At 35.7% G+C, this 16,286-nt stretch overlaps 1 protein-coding gene across 9 annotated transcripts in view; it reads right to left on the bottom strand.

The window, feature by feature from the left end:
• Positions 1 to 16,286, bottom strand: part of lrp13b (low-density lipoprotein receptor related-protein 13 b) — a 70,271-nt gene that overhangs the window by 13,331 nt on the left and 40,654 nt on the right. For 6 of the 9 annotated variants that reach the window (XM_087270264.1, XM_087270268.1, XM_087270266.1 and 3 more), the window contains 13 exons: positions 14,257 to 14,472; positions 14,025 to 14,177; positions 13,435 to 13,701; positions 13,136 to 13,351; positions 10,770 to 10,946; positions 10,479 to 10,682; positions 8,024 to 8,191; positions 7,721 to 7,936; positions 5,023 to 5,252; positions 3,137 to 3,266; positions 2,858 to 3,051; positions 2,495 to 2,681; positions 1,051 to 1,266 (listed from right to left, as the gene is read on the bottom strand). In XM_087270264.1, coding sequence (XP_087126390.1) covers positions 1,051 to 1,266; positions 2,495 to 2,681; positions 2,858 to 3,051; positions 3,137 to 3,266; positions 5,023 to 5,252; positions 7,721 to 7,936; positions 8,024 to 8,191; positions 10,479 to 10,682; positions 10,770 to 10,946; positions 13,136 to 13,351; positions 13,435 to 13,701; positions 14,025 to 14,177; positions 14,257 to 14,472 — 2,574 coding nt within the window. Of the gene's footprint in view, positions 1 to 1,050; positions 1,267 to 2,494; positions 2,682 to 2,857; positions 3,052 to 3,136; positions 3,267 to 5,022; positions 5,253 to 5,765; positions 6,783 to 6,943; positions 7,937 to 8,023; positions 8,192 to 9,642; positions 9,662 to 10,054; positions 10,683 to 10,769; positions 10,947 to 13,135; positions 13,352 to 13,434; positions 13,702 to 14,024; positions 14,178 to 14,256; positions 14,473 to 16,286 lie in introns of those variants that run through there. The other 3 variants (XR_015500904.1, XR_015500905.1, XR_015500906.1) reach the window with 3 other exon arrangements.

Raw genomic sequence — 16,286 nt, 5'->3', positions numbered from 1 at the left:
CAAAATAAACTTGAATATTAATACAAATGTAGTCAACGAAACGATAGAGCATCACCTTTTGTTTCAGCTCTGATAAGGCTTTAAAAATCAGGACATAAGAAACTGTTTAATTTTTTTCACTATCAACCAATGATTTCAAATCAACAAGTTTAAATCGCAGTAGTCTTGCACACTTCAACAATACACTGTAATGCTTAAAATTAAGTTTTGTAATATTAAACATTAAGGGCTCTATTTTGCGCAAAGTGCAAAGCGCAGGACACAAAAGCAATAAGGGCATGTCGAAATCCACTTTTGCTGTTTTCAATCAATCAATCAAGCCTTTATTTGTCACTACACTTTCGTATAGCGAAATTGGACCCCCCAGACCAGGACAGAAAAATCAGCTTTGTGACGTGGTGCATGGTCTAAGGGTTGAGCTCATTAAGTTATAGGTGTGTTGGGTGTTGAGAATAAACCAATGAGAGTCTCATCTCCCATTCCCTTTAAGAGTCAGTTGCATTGCGCCATAGCGCATTTGTTTTTTACATGACGGACTTGTAAGTGGTAAAACTGAGTGTTTCACTAGAAAGAAAACAGTTAAACAGAACATCTACAGGCGAGAATGAGAGAATAAGCCTTATGATTTACTGTCACTTTCACTCTCGTGAATAGGGAAACTTCTTGTACCCACAGACATGCACTAGCATGTAATTAATTTAGAATGCAAAGTTTATTTCAAAACTATTTCTTAATTCAGGTGTAATCTCCAGCAAACGATTAAATGAACAATAATAACAAAGTGTGGTCAAAAAATTATGTCCTAGTTATATCCTAATACACATGCTATGCCCCATATGGTCTAAAACCTTACAGGTGGGCAAATTTAAGCTTGCTTTTAATAAAACATACAAATATGCTGATAATAAATAATACTGCTAATAATAATACTAATAATAATAACAACAACAATACAAAAAAGCAAATTGTTTTGACCCTCTTGCTGTGAGGCGATTATGCTACCCACTGCGCCACCGTGCAGCCCCTATTGTTATTATTATTTATTTTTACCTTTGACAATAGTTTCAGTATTGTCCTTTTCTCCATGGAAGGCATATTTGATGCTCTCATCCTCCAGACTGGCCCAGTAAACCCTTCTCTCCCTCAGATCATAGTCCAGAGAAAAAATGGGTTTCCGTCCAGGAGCAGTAAGAGTCTGAATACTGAAGCTTCGCAGACCCATATTCAACAGCTCATCCTGTTCAGAGACTAAAAGACTGGGCTCATCTGCACAAAAACACAATTCACATCAGATTACTACAAAGAACATATATAATATATAGTAAAAAAAAAAAAAAAAAAAAAAAAACCTCTTTATAAATATATGAAGAACAGATATTTGTGTAAAGACTCTGTAATATCTATAGACCACAGACCTGCCAAGCTGTGAGAGCGCAAGACACTATTTACACTATCGCAGTATTTAGCCGTTCATCAAGGCTTGTGTGTGTTTGTGATCATGATCCAATGAGTTGTTGCATAACTTTCTCCACGATGCTGTCAGGGCCAATACAGAAAAGCTGTCTGTACAGCAAGCATTTTTGTCAGGAGAAATGTAATTTCTTCAAGAATTGGAGTATGACAGACTTTGTCTTTTATCAGTTGAGTTTGTTACCATTCAGACACATTGAACACTGCTGTGTTTGTACACAATCCTCCAGATTACCAGCAGGGCTAATGGATTGAATAGATGGGGAAAGAGACCTGCTGTACTGCTATCCATTGTTTCTCCATTCAGACCCGGATTTAGGAGGAGAGAAGTTCTCCACATTTATAGTGTTTATATAAACATGATTTTTTTTTTAATGATAACAAATTGTGGTTATATATTACATGAAATTATGAATGGCATTAAAATTACTACTGTTAATTTCTCTGCAGTCTACTTCGTAAACTATAAAAGCATGTGTCTCCTTACATCTTGTATCAGATTATCAACCATTTATCTTGAGTTGAAGAAATAAATAGGCCTTTCCCCCCTGCTCTGCCAGCCATACCCATTCCTCCCTCCGCTTGCAGCACTCCACACCCATCTTAAAGAATTTTATGAAAAAATTCTGAGGTTAACTTGAACTAAAAAAGGGGGGGGGGGGGGGGGGGGGTATGACCCTTTAAAGGGATAGTTATCCCAAAAATGGAAATTGTCATTTATAAATGCACCCTTTACTCATTTAAACTTAAAGTTTCTTCTGGTAAACACAAAAGATGATATTTAAAAAAAAAAAAATTGGAAACCTGTAATCATTGACTTCCATAGTGTTTTTTTTTTTCTACTATGGATGCCAATGGTTACAGTTTTTTTAAGCTTTCTTGAAAATATGTTTTGTTTTTTCGACATTTTTGGGTGAAATTAAAGGCAGGAAAATGTTTTACAAGCGGTCATTTTTTAGCAGAACTTGGGTAAGAAGTTTAGGATAAATCAAAATATTTATAAAAACTAATAATATGCCAATACCAGCAGTTTTGCAGCTGTGACCATCAGGCTCCAGTAAAAATTCAGGGTGGCACTGACAGATGTAGGAGCCCAGTGTGTTAAAGCATTTATGACTGCAGGCAGCTGGCTGAATCTCTTTACACTCATCTATGTCAACGCAGGATAACCCGTCAGAGTGAAGCTTGAAGCCAGTCTTACAGCCGCATCTCTGAAAACAGACAACATTTTTGAACATGTAGCTATATGCATTTACATTTCCTCTCATAATATGCTTTTAAAATACTTCAGGTATACAGAATTAAGTTCAATATACTAAATCATCCAAAAATGTAATTAATGATAATTTATGCATTGGCTAATATAAAACTTAAAGTGATGTTTTACTGCTCCATGTGGAGTGTTAATGCAGTAGTGTTGGCATGATGGGCTTCCAGGACTGGAGCAGTTGTTCTTCAGACACCCCACGCCCTCATCAGACCCATCCACACAGTCCGACGCCTTGTTGCACACCAAATCTGGGTCCACACACTCCCCACTTCCACACTGGAACAAGTGCGTTGGGCATTTCGTTTGACCACCTACACAATGAGCAATGTTTACACTTTAGCATTAATTCAAATATTCTGGTATGGAGTTTGGAATGGATTTCAGATGTGAACTTACATCCAGATTCATCGCTCTCATCCTGGCAGTCTTTCATGCCATCACACCTCCAGGTTTTTGCGATGCATTGAGTTCTAGATGCACAAGACCACTGGAACTCACCACACTTCAGCGGAGTCGCTTTGCAGTTCTGCAAAGAAAGTGAGAGAGAGGAAAATTGGTTAACTAAATTTACATGGACACTTTTTGTCTCTTGAAATTAAACAAAATTGATTTTGAAATCTGAACATTTATATTAAAATTTAAAATGATGATGGGCGTATCAGTCAGGTTTCAAATGTCTTTTGATCAGAGATTTTAAATTTATGCTCATCACACGATAACAAATTTACACCATTAATCCCACACAACAAACATAACCACTGTTAGCACCAGAATCTTAACAGACCACCAAATAACTAAATACCACAACAAACATCAATACAAAGCACACCATTAATAAAACAGACCACACAGACAAAACATACCCACTACAAACACTACTCCAAACACAGCAAAAACAACTACAAACTAAATAGCACGCTGCAATAAAAAAAACAACACCACTATGAACCTATAAAAACAAACTCGACAAACAACAAACACAGGCCACACAAACACTACTACAAACCAAACAAAAATATTACAGAATGTTACAGAAAAATGTTACAGAAAAACAAGACAATCAAACTACAAACACAAAAGATAACCAAAACAGTTAACAAATACCACAATACATGACTATGGTACAAACACACCCAAACAAAAACAAAAATCACAATTACAGAAAAAAAAAACACTGCAAACTAAATGATAGCAAAAACAAAACATTTACAAACACCACCCAAATACAATTACAGGCATCAAACAAAAACACCACTATGGTGCAAACACCTAAACAAAAAAATACCATCACATCACTATGGTACAAACACAAACAAAATCACAACACAAAAAAACCCACACAAAACATACAAAAAACCCATAATGAACACTAACAAACACCACACAAATATCATTACAGGCATCCATATAACCAACACACTCAAACACACATGGTACCCCAGTTCCCCCCCACCAGAAAATCATCGTCACACAACAAAGAAAGAAAAAACACCACCACACCACTATGAACCTATAAAACAAACTCGACAAACACAACAAAAACACAGGCCACACAAACACTACTACAAACCAAACAAAAATATTACAGAATGTTACAGAAAAACAAAGACAATCAAACTACAAACACAAGATAACCAAAACACAGTAAATACCACAAACACAAAAAAAACAACACATCACTATGGTACAGACAAACTCAAACAAAAACAAATCACAAAGAAAACACTGCAAACTAAACAATAGCAAAAACAAAACAAACAAACACTCAAACACCACACAAATACCATTACAGGCATGAAAACAAAAACATCACTATGGTACAAACACACAAAAAAAAATAAATAAATAAATAATAAAAAAAATAAAAATCACAACACACAAAACATACAAAAAATCCATAATGAACACTAACAAACGCCACACAAATACCATTACATCCAAATAACCAACAACCCCCCCTCCAAAAAAAAAAAACACAAAAATAGCAATGAATAAACCCCATGCACATTAAAACAAATGCACCAGAAAAACACAATTACACAACAAAAAAGAAAAAAAAAAACCACACAGAAAACACAGCCAAACAAATTTCACCACAAGCATCAGAACAAACTGCCAAACACACAACAAAGAAAAATAAAACACCAAACGCACTGTGTACACAATATGTTTTGCGCACTATGCGTGTTATGCTTGCATGCTTCAACCAAACTGCCTTGAGGAAATGAATAAATACTAACACACAAAAACAACACAAAGTTTAGATTAGTGCAGTTCCTCACCCTCTCATCAGAGCCGTCGCTGCAGTCCTTGTCTCCATCACAGAGCCACTCTTTCAGCAGACACTCATGAGTGTGAGGGCAGCGATGATCCAGAGGACAGTGTGGAGGCTGAGGACACCCCTTCTCATCTGTGTGATCACGACAGTCTGCATACCCATCACAACGGAGACTCAGAGCAACACACTGACCATTACTACACTGGAAGCGATCACCCGAACAAGGCTCTACAACTGCAAAACCAATAAGAGCAGAATAAAATATATATTTATGATAATAAATAGATTTTCACACTTTTATGAACATCAGATTCAAGGACTTTTAAATGACTATACATTTTAAAATCAAGCGCCATTGTAATTTACATCCACAGCATTTGTAGTACCATGAAAGTCCTTCATTTTACATACATTTAATATAGTAATTTAAAATAGTAATTTTGTTGTTTTGAGTGTTATTAAAATAAAATTAAACATTGTATTTAACAAATGTTTAAAGAAGTTTAATAGAATAGAAGTTTAATAATAACACTAGTCCAATACTAGTAATTCAAATGTATTTTCTGAAATTGATCAAATGTTTGTTTATTAATCATATTTCTTGTACAGAATTTAAATTTAAAGTTTGAAAATTAAGAATTTCTCTTTTTCATTCCGTTTATGACAGCAATACAGAACAATTGTTGAAATAACACAATAAGCTAATTCAATTTCATTGAATTTAATTCAAGCACTTTCAAAGACGTGTTTGTTTTTACGTACTTTTTAATCCTTAAATCCATGTCTGAAATTCACATACTTTCAAGAATTCCCAGAGTTAGCCAACACCCCATCAGGTAAATGTCTAGCATGTTAGAATGTTTAATATTGGCTTAATAAATACCAGAAAATATTGTGAAAAGGTTTTCTGATCCCAGTTTCAATGGGGATAATTCGTTATACACACAGTCAAACATTCCTGCACATTCCTGATAAGTATTGCCTTTACTATTTGTATTTACAAAAACTATAGGGTGTTAATAATATTAATATAACACTCTTTTAAAGTAAAATCGGTTTCACTCATACTGGAAGCTACAGTAAAGAGCAAAATTGTACAAAACCATAGAAGACATCCTGCCAACAGCAGGCAGCTACCTGTTGAACTAATCAAATATAAGACAAATTATAATGTCTGTTGAAGACGTAGGACAAAGAAACAAATAATGAAATTAAAATGTTCATGTAAACATTACTTGGGCTGTCCTACTTGCCTGATGTAGATTTGCAGAGACTAATGCGGCTCTCTCGTTGAAAACAGCTAAATTGTTTGCCCCTCAGGGTAAGACGCATTGGTCGAGGCACAACCTAATTGTGTTGCTACTGTAATATTATGTGCTTTGAACTGCATGCTCATATTTTCTCATTGGTGAATGAGATATCACTCATTGCAAAACAAATGCGTTTCTTATTTTTTTGTCTCGTTTCTAGTCCAAATATCTAATAATTCTTAAAATCAAGAAGCATTTTCGTACGAGCTTGTACGTCTTGCTTTAAGAAATAATGTGACAAAATGAAGCAACTTTTTTTTGTTTTGTTTTTTATCTTAAAACAAGCTAAATAACCTACCAATGGGGTAAGAAAAACAATCTTGTCAACAGGAAAAACAAGATTATTTTGCTTGTTTTAAGGAAAAACTCACTTAACATTGGCATGTTATTTCTGAAAAACAAGACATCGTGTTTTGCCTGCCTAGAAAATACTTCTTGATATAAAATTTAGATACTTGGACAAACAAGACAGAAAATCTAAGTAAGAAGAGCATATTTTGCAGGGCAAATCTATGAAAATTTGTTTTACGGAGGAGTTATGGCTATGAACAGTGATTATTCCACCCTAAATAATCACTGTTCAAAGCATAACTACTCCATAAACAAATGTTGTGCCTGATAGGGAAGGTAAAATTTTTATTCCTACACCTTGTCCTAACTTCAGAAGATGTTGTGACGCAATAAAAATCTTTTCCAAATAAAAGGAGTATTTGTGCTTATGATCTGAGATGGCGAAATGTTTTCTATTTCTGCAATGTTGCAGGAAAACAACATCATAAACTGCTATGACAATTATCGCCTCAGGTACAGATTATGTGCTTTATTCAGTGTCAAATGTTACAATCGTGAGTTCGAAGGCTATTTTATGTGACCTTTGTCATTCTAAAACCTGCACAGATAGTTAAACTCAGATCTAGAAAATAAAATTTGATCTAGCAAACAATTTGAAAATGAAAGTCAGTGCGACAGTCAATAGTAGCCTATGGACTCTCAATAACATTAAAGAGGTTTATTTAATGAATGGCTGGTTTCAAAATGTTTGTTGGGTTGAGTCTTGTGCAGACAGCCTAATTGCTTGTCCAGTCTCCTGTAGTTAGGACAGGGTTTTGGAAAAAATATTTCGGTCACTTTATTTTGACAATCCGTTGAATTTGATGGTCCGTTTTGTTGAATTGAAGTTACATTGCATCTACATGCCAACTAATTCTCATTAGATTAACTAGACTGTTATGGTTAGGGTTAGTGCAAGTTGACATGTACTTGCAAAGTTTCTTAGTCAAAAATTGAAGTGTCTGTATCAAAACAGCAGACAGTCTACTATTACTTAAATGGACCATCAAAATAAAGTGTTACCAATATTTCTATAAACTGCTACCATGAATACTTCATTACCGCAGTTGGCTTCGTCGGTGCCATCCACGCAGTCTTTCTCCCCATCACAGAGGAACGTTTCAGGAACGCAGCGGGTTTTATTGTCACACTGGTGTCTACACTCATCTGAGAGCTTCATGCAGTTGGCTTCATCTGATCGGTCCTGGCACTGAGGTGTGCCGTCACATACAAACTTCATGTCTATGCACTTTCTGCCATGCGAACACTGGAACTGGCCTGAAGGATACACAAATGTGTAGTGTCAGCTTGGTCAGTTTAATTCTCTTACTGAAGAGCGAAATGTATTTCTACAATTAAGCGTACCTTTTTTACATTTACGCTCACAGGTCCTCTCATCAGATCCGTCTTTGCAGTCTTTCTCTCCATCACACAGATGGTCCAGCAGAACACACTCTTTGCCATCCATGCAAGGTTTGGACCCCAGAGGACATCTCAGAGGTAACGAAGTACTTGCAATCACACCACCAGTGTCTGAAATAATCAATTTGATCAATATAAAGAGAAAAGATCAAAACATGACATGGCTTTCACTTTTATGCACTTCTAGTATGTACACCTCACAAATTGAATACTTCAATTAGTCTACATTTATTGAATTAAGTGCAAAAATAGAACACACCTTATAGTTCAAAAGCAGGAAAATGCAACGTAATATAATAAACATTCAACATGTACACAAATTAATAATACAAACTGTGATAGTTCCAAAACCACCACTGTCACCAACTTATTGAGAAAGATAGAAATAATTTGTTGCTAAAAAACCCTGTGACATCATTGCATGACGACATCGTTATGTAATCGCAACTCAAAACTTCATCTTAACGTAATCTATAAAATAATGACTTCTCAAATTAACTGGCCATCTCAGCAAAATGATTTAAAATATGCTCAATTACAGCATGGTATTGGCAGTTATATTGGTATGTAATGCTACGTAAACGAACAACAATTGTTGACAATGTTAACAACAAGACATCAGCAAATTAATGTGTTGTGTCAATTGATCAGTTACTATTTAAATTTTAGCAACTAGAATGTTAAAATATGCTACTGCTGTTGCACTCAGCCAACAAATATTGGTGGTGTTCCTGCAAAACCAGAGGCTACAGTTTCAGGACTGCATTTCTAGGACCCTTTATTATGGACCTTCATCGCTCCTTCCCCTAAACCAGGGGTGCTCAACTCTGTTCCTGGAGATCAACCTTCCTAAAGAGTTCAGCTCCAACCCTGATCAAACAGCTGAATCAGTTAATTACGACATGAACAGCACTTGATAATAACAGGCAGGTGTGTTTATTATGGGTTGCAAGTGAAATCTGCAGGAACGTGCACCTTTTTCTTGAAGGTGGCTATAAATATAAAAGCATTTGCACACAACCATAGGCCTATATAAACATAAGCATACTGACCCAAAACTACAAAGGTCTAATAACTAACGGTCTAATTAATATATATATATATATATATATATATATATATATATATATATATATATATATATATATATATATATATATATATATATATATATATATATATATATATATATTATATCTATATCTATCTATATCTATATAAATATCTATCTCCCATTCATGAATTCGCTCGCGGGGCATAATGGGATAGCGCAGTGTGCATGGGATGTGCACTCCAGAATCTTGCCGGAAGTAGTAAGTCATCAGGGTACTTCTCGCATACTGTTTTTTGAATTCTATGAATTCGGACATACTACTTTCCTCGCATACTGATTTTAGCGTACTGTATAGTATGGAAGTATGCAGTTTCGGAAGCAGCCAAGGTCTGAACAGTTTTGCTCCAACCCATATCAAACACAGCTGATTCAAATAATCAAGGTATTCATGAACACCTTGATTAAGCTGTGGTTACACTGGGCTTTTCCTCCCATAGACTTCCATTGTGCTCCCCTCGAAATAATCACTGGCTGCGTCCGAAACCGCCTACTACTCAGTAGGTACTGCATTTGAATTTAAACGTACTACTCGGCCATTAGAAAAGTATGTTCTATACAGTATGAATGTGAAAAGTATGAATGGAATTCGGACGTACTACATCCGCCATTTTGTCACGTGATGTACCTGCGTCAGTTGCGTCGTTTCACTTCCATTCATGAATTCTCTCACAGGGCATTATGGTATAGCGCAGCATGAATGGTATGCGCACTTCAGAATCTCGCCGGAAGTAGTAAGTCATCCGGGTACTTCTCGCCTACTGATTTTCGAATTCTATGAATTCGGACATACTACTCGGCTCGCATACTGATTTTAGCGTACTATATAGTATGGAAGCATGCGGTTTCGGACGCAGCCATACTTTCTCCAATCTAGCCACTGCCATCGTGGCATAAAAGTGATGACAGGACACTACTCGCGAGGTCTGAAATACTTTGAATTTACATTTTGTTACATGACCACTTTTGTTACGCTATTCTCCACTTCTCCATTGTCAGTTTTACACTTTGACTTTATTACATTAAGTTTTTCGTGGTATTTTGTCCCTCACTCGTTGATATTGTGGGTTTGCTTATGCGCATTTTTTTAAAAATTCATGTTTTATCAAAAATGGCTCTCCTGCCCCTTGACTGACAACCTTTGAGATCCTACACTAAGGTTTTATGAAAAGTTGCTAAATATAGCAAGGTAATTGCCAAGTTGGCAACACTGATAACTACCTACAGTAAAAAAATGATAAATAAAAAAAATAAATAATAAAATAAAAAGTACTGTTGTGAACTTACAACAATCCTTCTCATCTGAACCATCTCTACAGTCGGGTTTTCCATCACAGCGCTGCTGTTTAGTCAGACAAACAGTCTTTTGGTCGCACTGCAAAGCACAAGTCGGGCACTGATACTCATCAGAACCATCAGCACAGTGCGAGTAACCATCACACACAACAGCTTTGTGGACACACTTCCGCTTGTCCTTGCACAGAAAATGGTCTGAAGGCAGAACAAACATGATATTACAGCAAATATGTATGAAGATTAAAGATGGCATTCAAGAAAAGGACAAATTCCTCCTTTTACCTGGATCTGAACATGAATATATGCAGAACTGCTCATCGGTTCCACTGGGACAGTCCACCTTTCCATCACAGAGCTGAGATTCTGGCATGCACTTTGATGTTTCTTTGCAAAACATAGACGGGCTTCTGCAGCCTGATGTTTTTAAAGGGTCTGTATTGGATGAGTCAGGGATTGAAGCTACAGAACAAAAACAAAATAAGTGAATATTTAGAACCAAAATGTAATAAACAGTGCAAATTGCTTTAAGAATGCAATCCCATTAAAACCCCCATTGATGAGTAGATGGTTTCTATGGTGTATTTTTACTGTGCAAGTAAAAAAAGACATATGCAGGATCTTTTATTGAATACGACCAATAAAACCTACCATGAGCAGTGATATGAGAACAATCTATTGAAATAAGATTATCTTCGGGCATGTGCTCCTACTGCAACAATCATAGCATGCAAAGAGCAAATGGGAAGAAATGACTTTTGGCCATTACCCCTTGTGCATCAATAAAAATAACCAATTGAACAAAATAAAAACAAACCAACCAATGTTACACAAAAGTATACAGGTAAAAAATTAGTCCCAAATGTGTACATAATGGGCCTTTTTTGATGCAGGGAAACCAGAAAAAAAGGACATTTTGATAGGCCAAACATAAGTATCAAAATAAAAAATAAATATACCAGGGTCAATTGTATACTTTAAAAATTTTAATTTTGAAGCTTTTCCAATTAAATGAAATCCTCTTAAAGAATGCATGACTTTTTGCTTAAAGAGCCCCTATTATGGGTTTTAGAAAATGACCTTCCATGCAGTAACAACTCTAATTGAAGTGAAAGTGTGCCATTATTAAAACTATTGATTAATCTATGAATGAGTCGAATTATAGTAGTTTGAATAAACGGTAACATTCTTTAGCCAAGTCGGCTTGACGTTGATATGGAACTCAAGCTCCACCCATTTGCTGCGCGCACAGACCCGGGAACATTGAAACTACCGGCCCCACCTACAAACCGTATAGCAGATCCCTGTTCAACCATCTCTCAAAGACGCTGTGGTCTGAAATGTAAGGGAAAGTCAGTGTTATTTTCCCTACCTAAACATGTGAAGAGGCTGTGAAGAGTCAGTGGTTGAAGTTTATTTTTGCAAAAATACCTCAGCATTATAGCCTCAGCCTTGTGCTGTTTTTGTCAATTTTCTGACGAGTGCTTAAGCAATCTACATGCTTACAATGGGGGATTCGTCAAACGTTTGTTAAAGGAAGGATCAGAAAAGACTATTGATGTATGAAACTTTGTCAGAGCTTGAAAGGAACTTTACAGTGCACAGTTCATAGATCAGTTCACAAGTGCGATTAAAATGGTTGCCTCATTTTCTCTAGCTTGCAAATTATGTATTTAATTGTGTTTTGTAATTTATATTCACTATATTTACATATTGCATCTGAATCCACGTTGAAAATGCAACATGTGCCGCTTTATGGATTTAAACAAGTTTGTGTGCTCGCGATCCTCTCGTTTGTCGTTGCCTATGGCCACCATGAGCGGTTCCTACACACTTATGGCGGTTCAAGTTTCAAAATGGTTCAGCTTTTGCCACGGTTTGGATTAAAACAATGTGTGTTACTGTTTTTACTTATAGTTAAGAATAGAGCAATATGCTGGTGTTTAACTGCATTGCTTTAATGCACTCCTGCATTGCCTTCACACATACTCTCTGCATTCTACGTTACCTCAAAACTGTTAATAAGCTGTGGTGGGCATTACCAAACAGAACAGACTAGGTAATCTGACCAATCAGCACAAATTAGCTTTGTGCTAAGGAGGGGTTTGGGAACAAAGGAATCGCTAAACAAATCATATGGGAGCCATTGGGATAATAAGGTAAAAAATAAATGCATTTTATAAGACAATGAAAGTGTTTTTTTGACTTTGCATACATATCAGACTGTTGTTGAAGACCACCAAAACCAAAATATGACTTTTTTTTAAATGCATATTAAGGGCTCTTAAATGTCACAACGATGAAATATTGCATTTTACCAGAAGGACCAGATTTAGATCTGTGGGTCACTTTACAATAGGTTTTCAATAATGTATTTACTAACATGCACTAATTATGAAGAATACTTGCACAGCATTTATTAATCATAGTTCAACATTTAGAAATGCATTAACATCCAAAATCATGCTTGTTAACATTGGTTATTGAACTAAAGAACAGCTATTTTCATTAACAACTACAGTAATGCATGTATTGTTCATGTTAGTAAATGTGTTAATTAACATTAACTTATACAACCCTATTGTAAAGTGAAGCAGACTTAAAAATTAACGATTTAAACCAGCAAATTAATTTGCTGTTACAAAACTTACGGCAGTTAGCTTCATCAGTGGCATCTACACAGTCTCTCTCTCCGTCACAGAGAAAGCTCTCTGGGATGCAGCGAGTTTTATTATCACACTGATGTTTGCAGTCGTGTGATCGAGTGAAACAGTTCAGTTCATCAGAGCGGTCCTGACACTGAGGGGTGCCGTCACACACCTGCTTTTTGTCTATGCACATCCTCCCATGAGCACAGCGGAACTGATCTAGGAGCAGACATTGGTTCAAAATGTCAGTTGCACAAGTCCAAAACCTCAAAATCAGTTCGAATTGTATTCATGAGCTTTACCTGCTTTACAGCGGTTTGGACAGCCCTGCTCATCAGATCCATCATCACAATCCTTCTCTCCATCACACACATGAGTGTGGAGGACACACTGACGTCCATCATTACAGGGTTTAGAGCCTACGCGACACTTCAGTGGTCCAGAGTTTGAGTTTTCAGCAGCCTTAGTGGGACATCCATCCTCATCTGATCCATCAAAGCAGTGAGAGCGGCCATCGCACACCAAATCTTTATCTACACACTTCCTCCTGTCCTTACACAAGAAGTCACCTACAACAAAGGAAAAGGATTATTACTGCATGGCTACCAAAAGTAGCCATATTTTGTGAAATTCCTCAGGTAAATGAACATTTCACACCAGTAATTTAGGCTGTGTTAAAAACAGACCCTAAAGACAATCCAATCAATAATATCACAAATAAGACAATCTACAGTTTTAAGATATGAAGCATAAAAATGTCAGTTTGCATGCACTCTGGATTAACTGTTGATAACAAGCAATATTACTTTGGAAATTACTCTTTAAAATTAGGATCACTCTAAACCCATAGTACAGTGAATCCTTTTAAAAAATGAACTTCTTATAGAAGTACCTGAGTTTGGACATCTGTCAAAACAAAAGGTTTCATCATATCCATCAGGACAGTCTTTCTTGCCATCACAGAGACTAGTGGGAGGGACGCAGAGCAACCCGTCACGACACAGCACAGAAGGACTTTCACATTTTACCACCTTCGTGGGGTAGCCTGAAGACAAAAGCAGTGTAAATGCTGTTGTTAGCGTTTCATTATGAATTCTTGCAGGTACAAATCATAGAGTACCCACCACAGTCAGATTCATCAGTGCCATCCACACAGTCTGTCTCTCCATCGCAGAGGAAGTTTTCTGGGATGCAGCGGGTTTTATTGTCACAGCGATGGCTGCAGCTTTTGCTGCGAGTGAAGCAGTCCTTTTCGTCAGAGAAATCTTGGCATTGTGGTTTGCCATCGCACACAAGCTTGGCATCAATGCACTTTCTTCCATGGGCACATTGAAATTGTCCTGCGCAGCACAAAAAAATAAAAATATATAAATAACACAAAGATTATCATCAACAAGGTACATTTTAGAGGAGAGTCAGGAAAAAAGCATTTCAGACCTATGAAAAAAAACACTTAAAATACATATGGTTGTCAACAGATTTATTGCAATTTAACTGCATTTTTTTTAATTGCAAAGTTATCATGAAATTAAGCACACACCTATTTTGTTTAACATTGTCCTCATTTGCTACATAATGCAGTGTATTTTTTATTTGATGCCATTCCATTGCAAGAACATTTTAATAATAATAATAATAAAATATATATATATATATATATATATATATATATATATATATATATATATATATATATATATATATATATATATATATATATATATATATATATATATATATATATATATATATTTTTTTTTTTTTTATTATTATTATTATATATATATGGTGTCGCATTGTCGCATTGTTAAAAATGTCCTTAAGAGAATTCATTTAATAAAAAAACCCTTCTAGAATCATAAGTGATATAAGTGAGAAGTGTTCGCATGAGCAAAAGCAGGTGAATACTGAAAAAGCTACAGTCTCTCGTTTCCTTGTGTGAAGCTACTGTGCCTAGAGGAAACAACTGGTGCGATTGTTTCTCTTTGAAATACACTGGAGAATAAGAGGAAGTGAAAGGGGGGGAAGAAAAAAAAAAACCTAGGTGCTCATGCATGTACAGTGCTGCTACTTTCAAGAGTTAGAGATTTTTTTTTGCAAGCAGCAGCAGTTGCCACTTTTACTTTCACCATTCTTTGAACAGATTATTAATGCATTACCTGCGTGTACACAATTATCCTTTCATTATCGCACAATGTTTTTCACAATTTCTGTTGCTTGTTTTATTAATTCATTAATTTTCTTGTCCTTTACAATAAAATTGCTCTAATAGGAGATTTACTCTCCTATTATCGAATAGGTAACTGCTCTAGGACCTTTTAGCCACGACAGGCTACTGTTTATAGTTTTACATATACGAAAAAAGTTTTTTTTTTTTTTTTTAAATGTCAATTGTTTTGTTTATTTAAAAAAGGTAAATCCCTAAAAACTCAAGTGAAATAAAATAAAATAAAATTTATTGCATTGCTACACTATGAAAGCACAACCCATTTGTTCATGCTCATTGAGCTAGGTCATATACAGCACACACAAAACTTAAAATTAACAAGGAGGCATGTTGACATAACACAACATTTAAATCAAGTAATTTTAGCATGCCAAACTCAAAATTATGCATATAAAATAAACATTTTCCCAACAACAAATTTGTGGCTAATGAAAATGGCGAGTGGCTAGTAACACTGGAAAAATACTAGTCACAGTGGCAGGTGATCAAAAGTATTAATGTCAAGCCCCGAGTACAAACACTGAGTAGGGTCTTCATCTTTAGGCAAAAACATGGTTTATTCTTGTATGTCCAATACGACATCAGGTAAAAATCACTAGATCAGTGTAGTCTTAAAACTCTGTTTGAGATTTTAGGTTGCATTTCATATTGTTAATTAATTCACAATGCAACCCCACTCCTCTTGCCACTTATTTAAAATGTAAACATTGATGAAAGGTCTCATCTTTAAAGGAGAAATTTGGCATTTGTTCACCACTTGTTTCAAAGCGTCCTTAGCAGCTGCATCTCATTTGCTAAATAAAATGGGTAACAAAGTAGGTAGTGCTGCTAACGCATGCATTGTTTGTGACAAATTACCGAATGGAGTAATATTTGAAAATGCAGGATTTCCCCGTTTTGGACCAAGTAGAAGTAAACATTTACCAA

This window comes from Danio rerio, chromosome 10 (genome assembly GCF_052040795.2).
Source record: "Danio rerio strain M-AB ecotype USA chromosome 10, GRCz13ab, whole genome shotgun sequence".
Taxonomy (NCBI): domain Eukaryota; kingdom Metazoa; phylum Chordata; class Actinopteri; order Cypriniformes; family Danionidae; genus Danio; species Danio rerio.
This window is presented reverse-complemented; position numbering and strand designations above follow the sequence as displayed.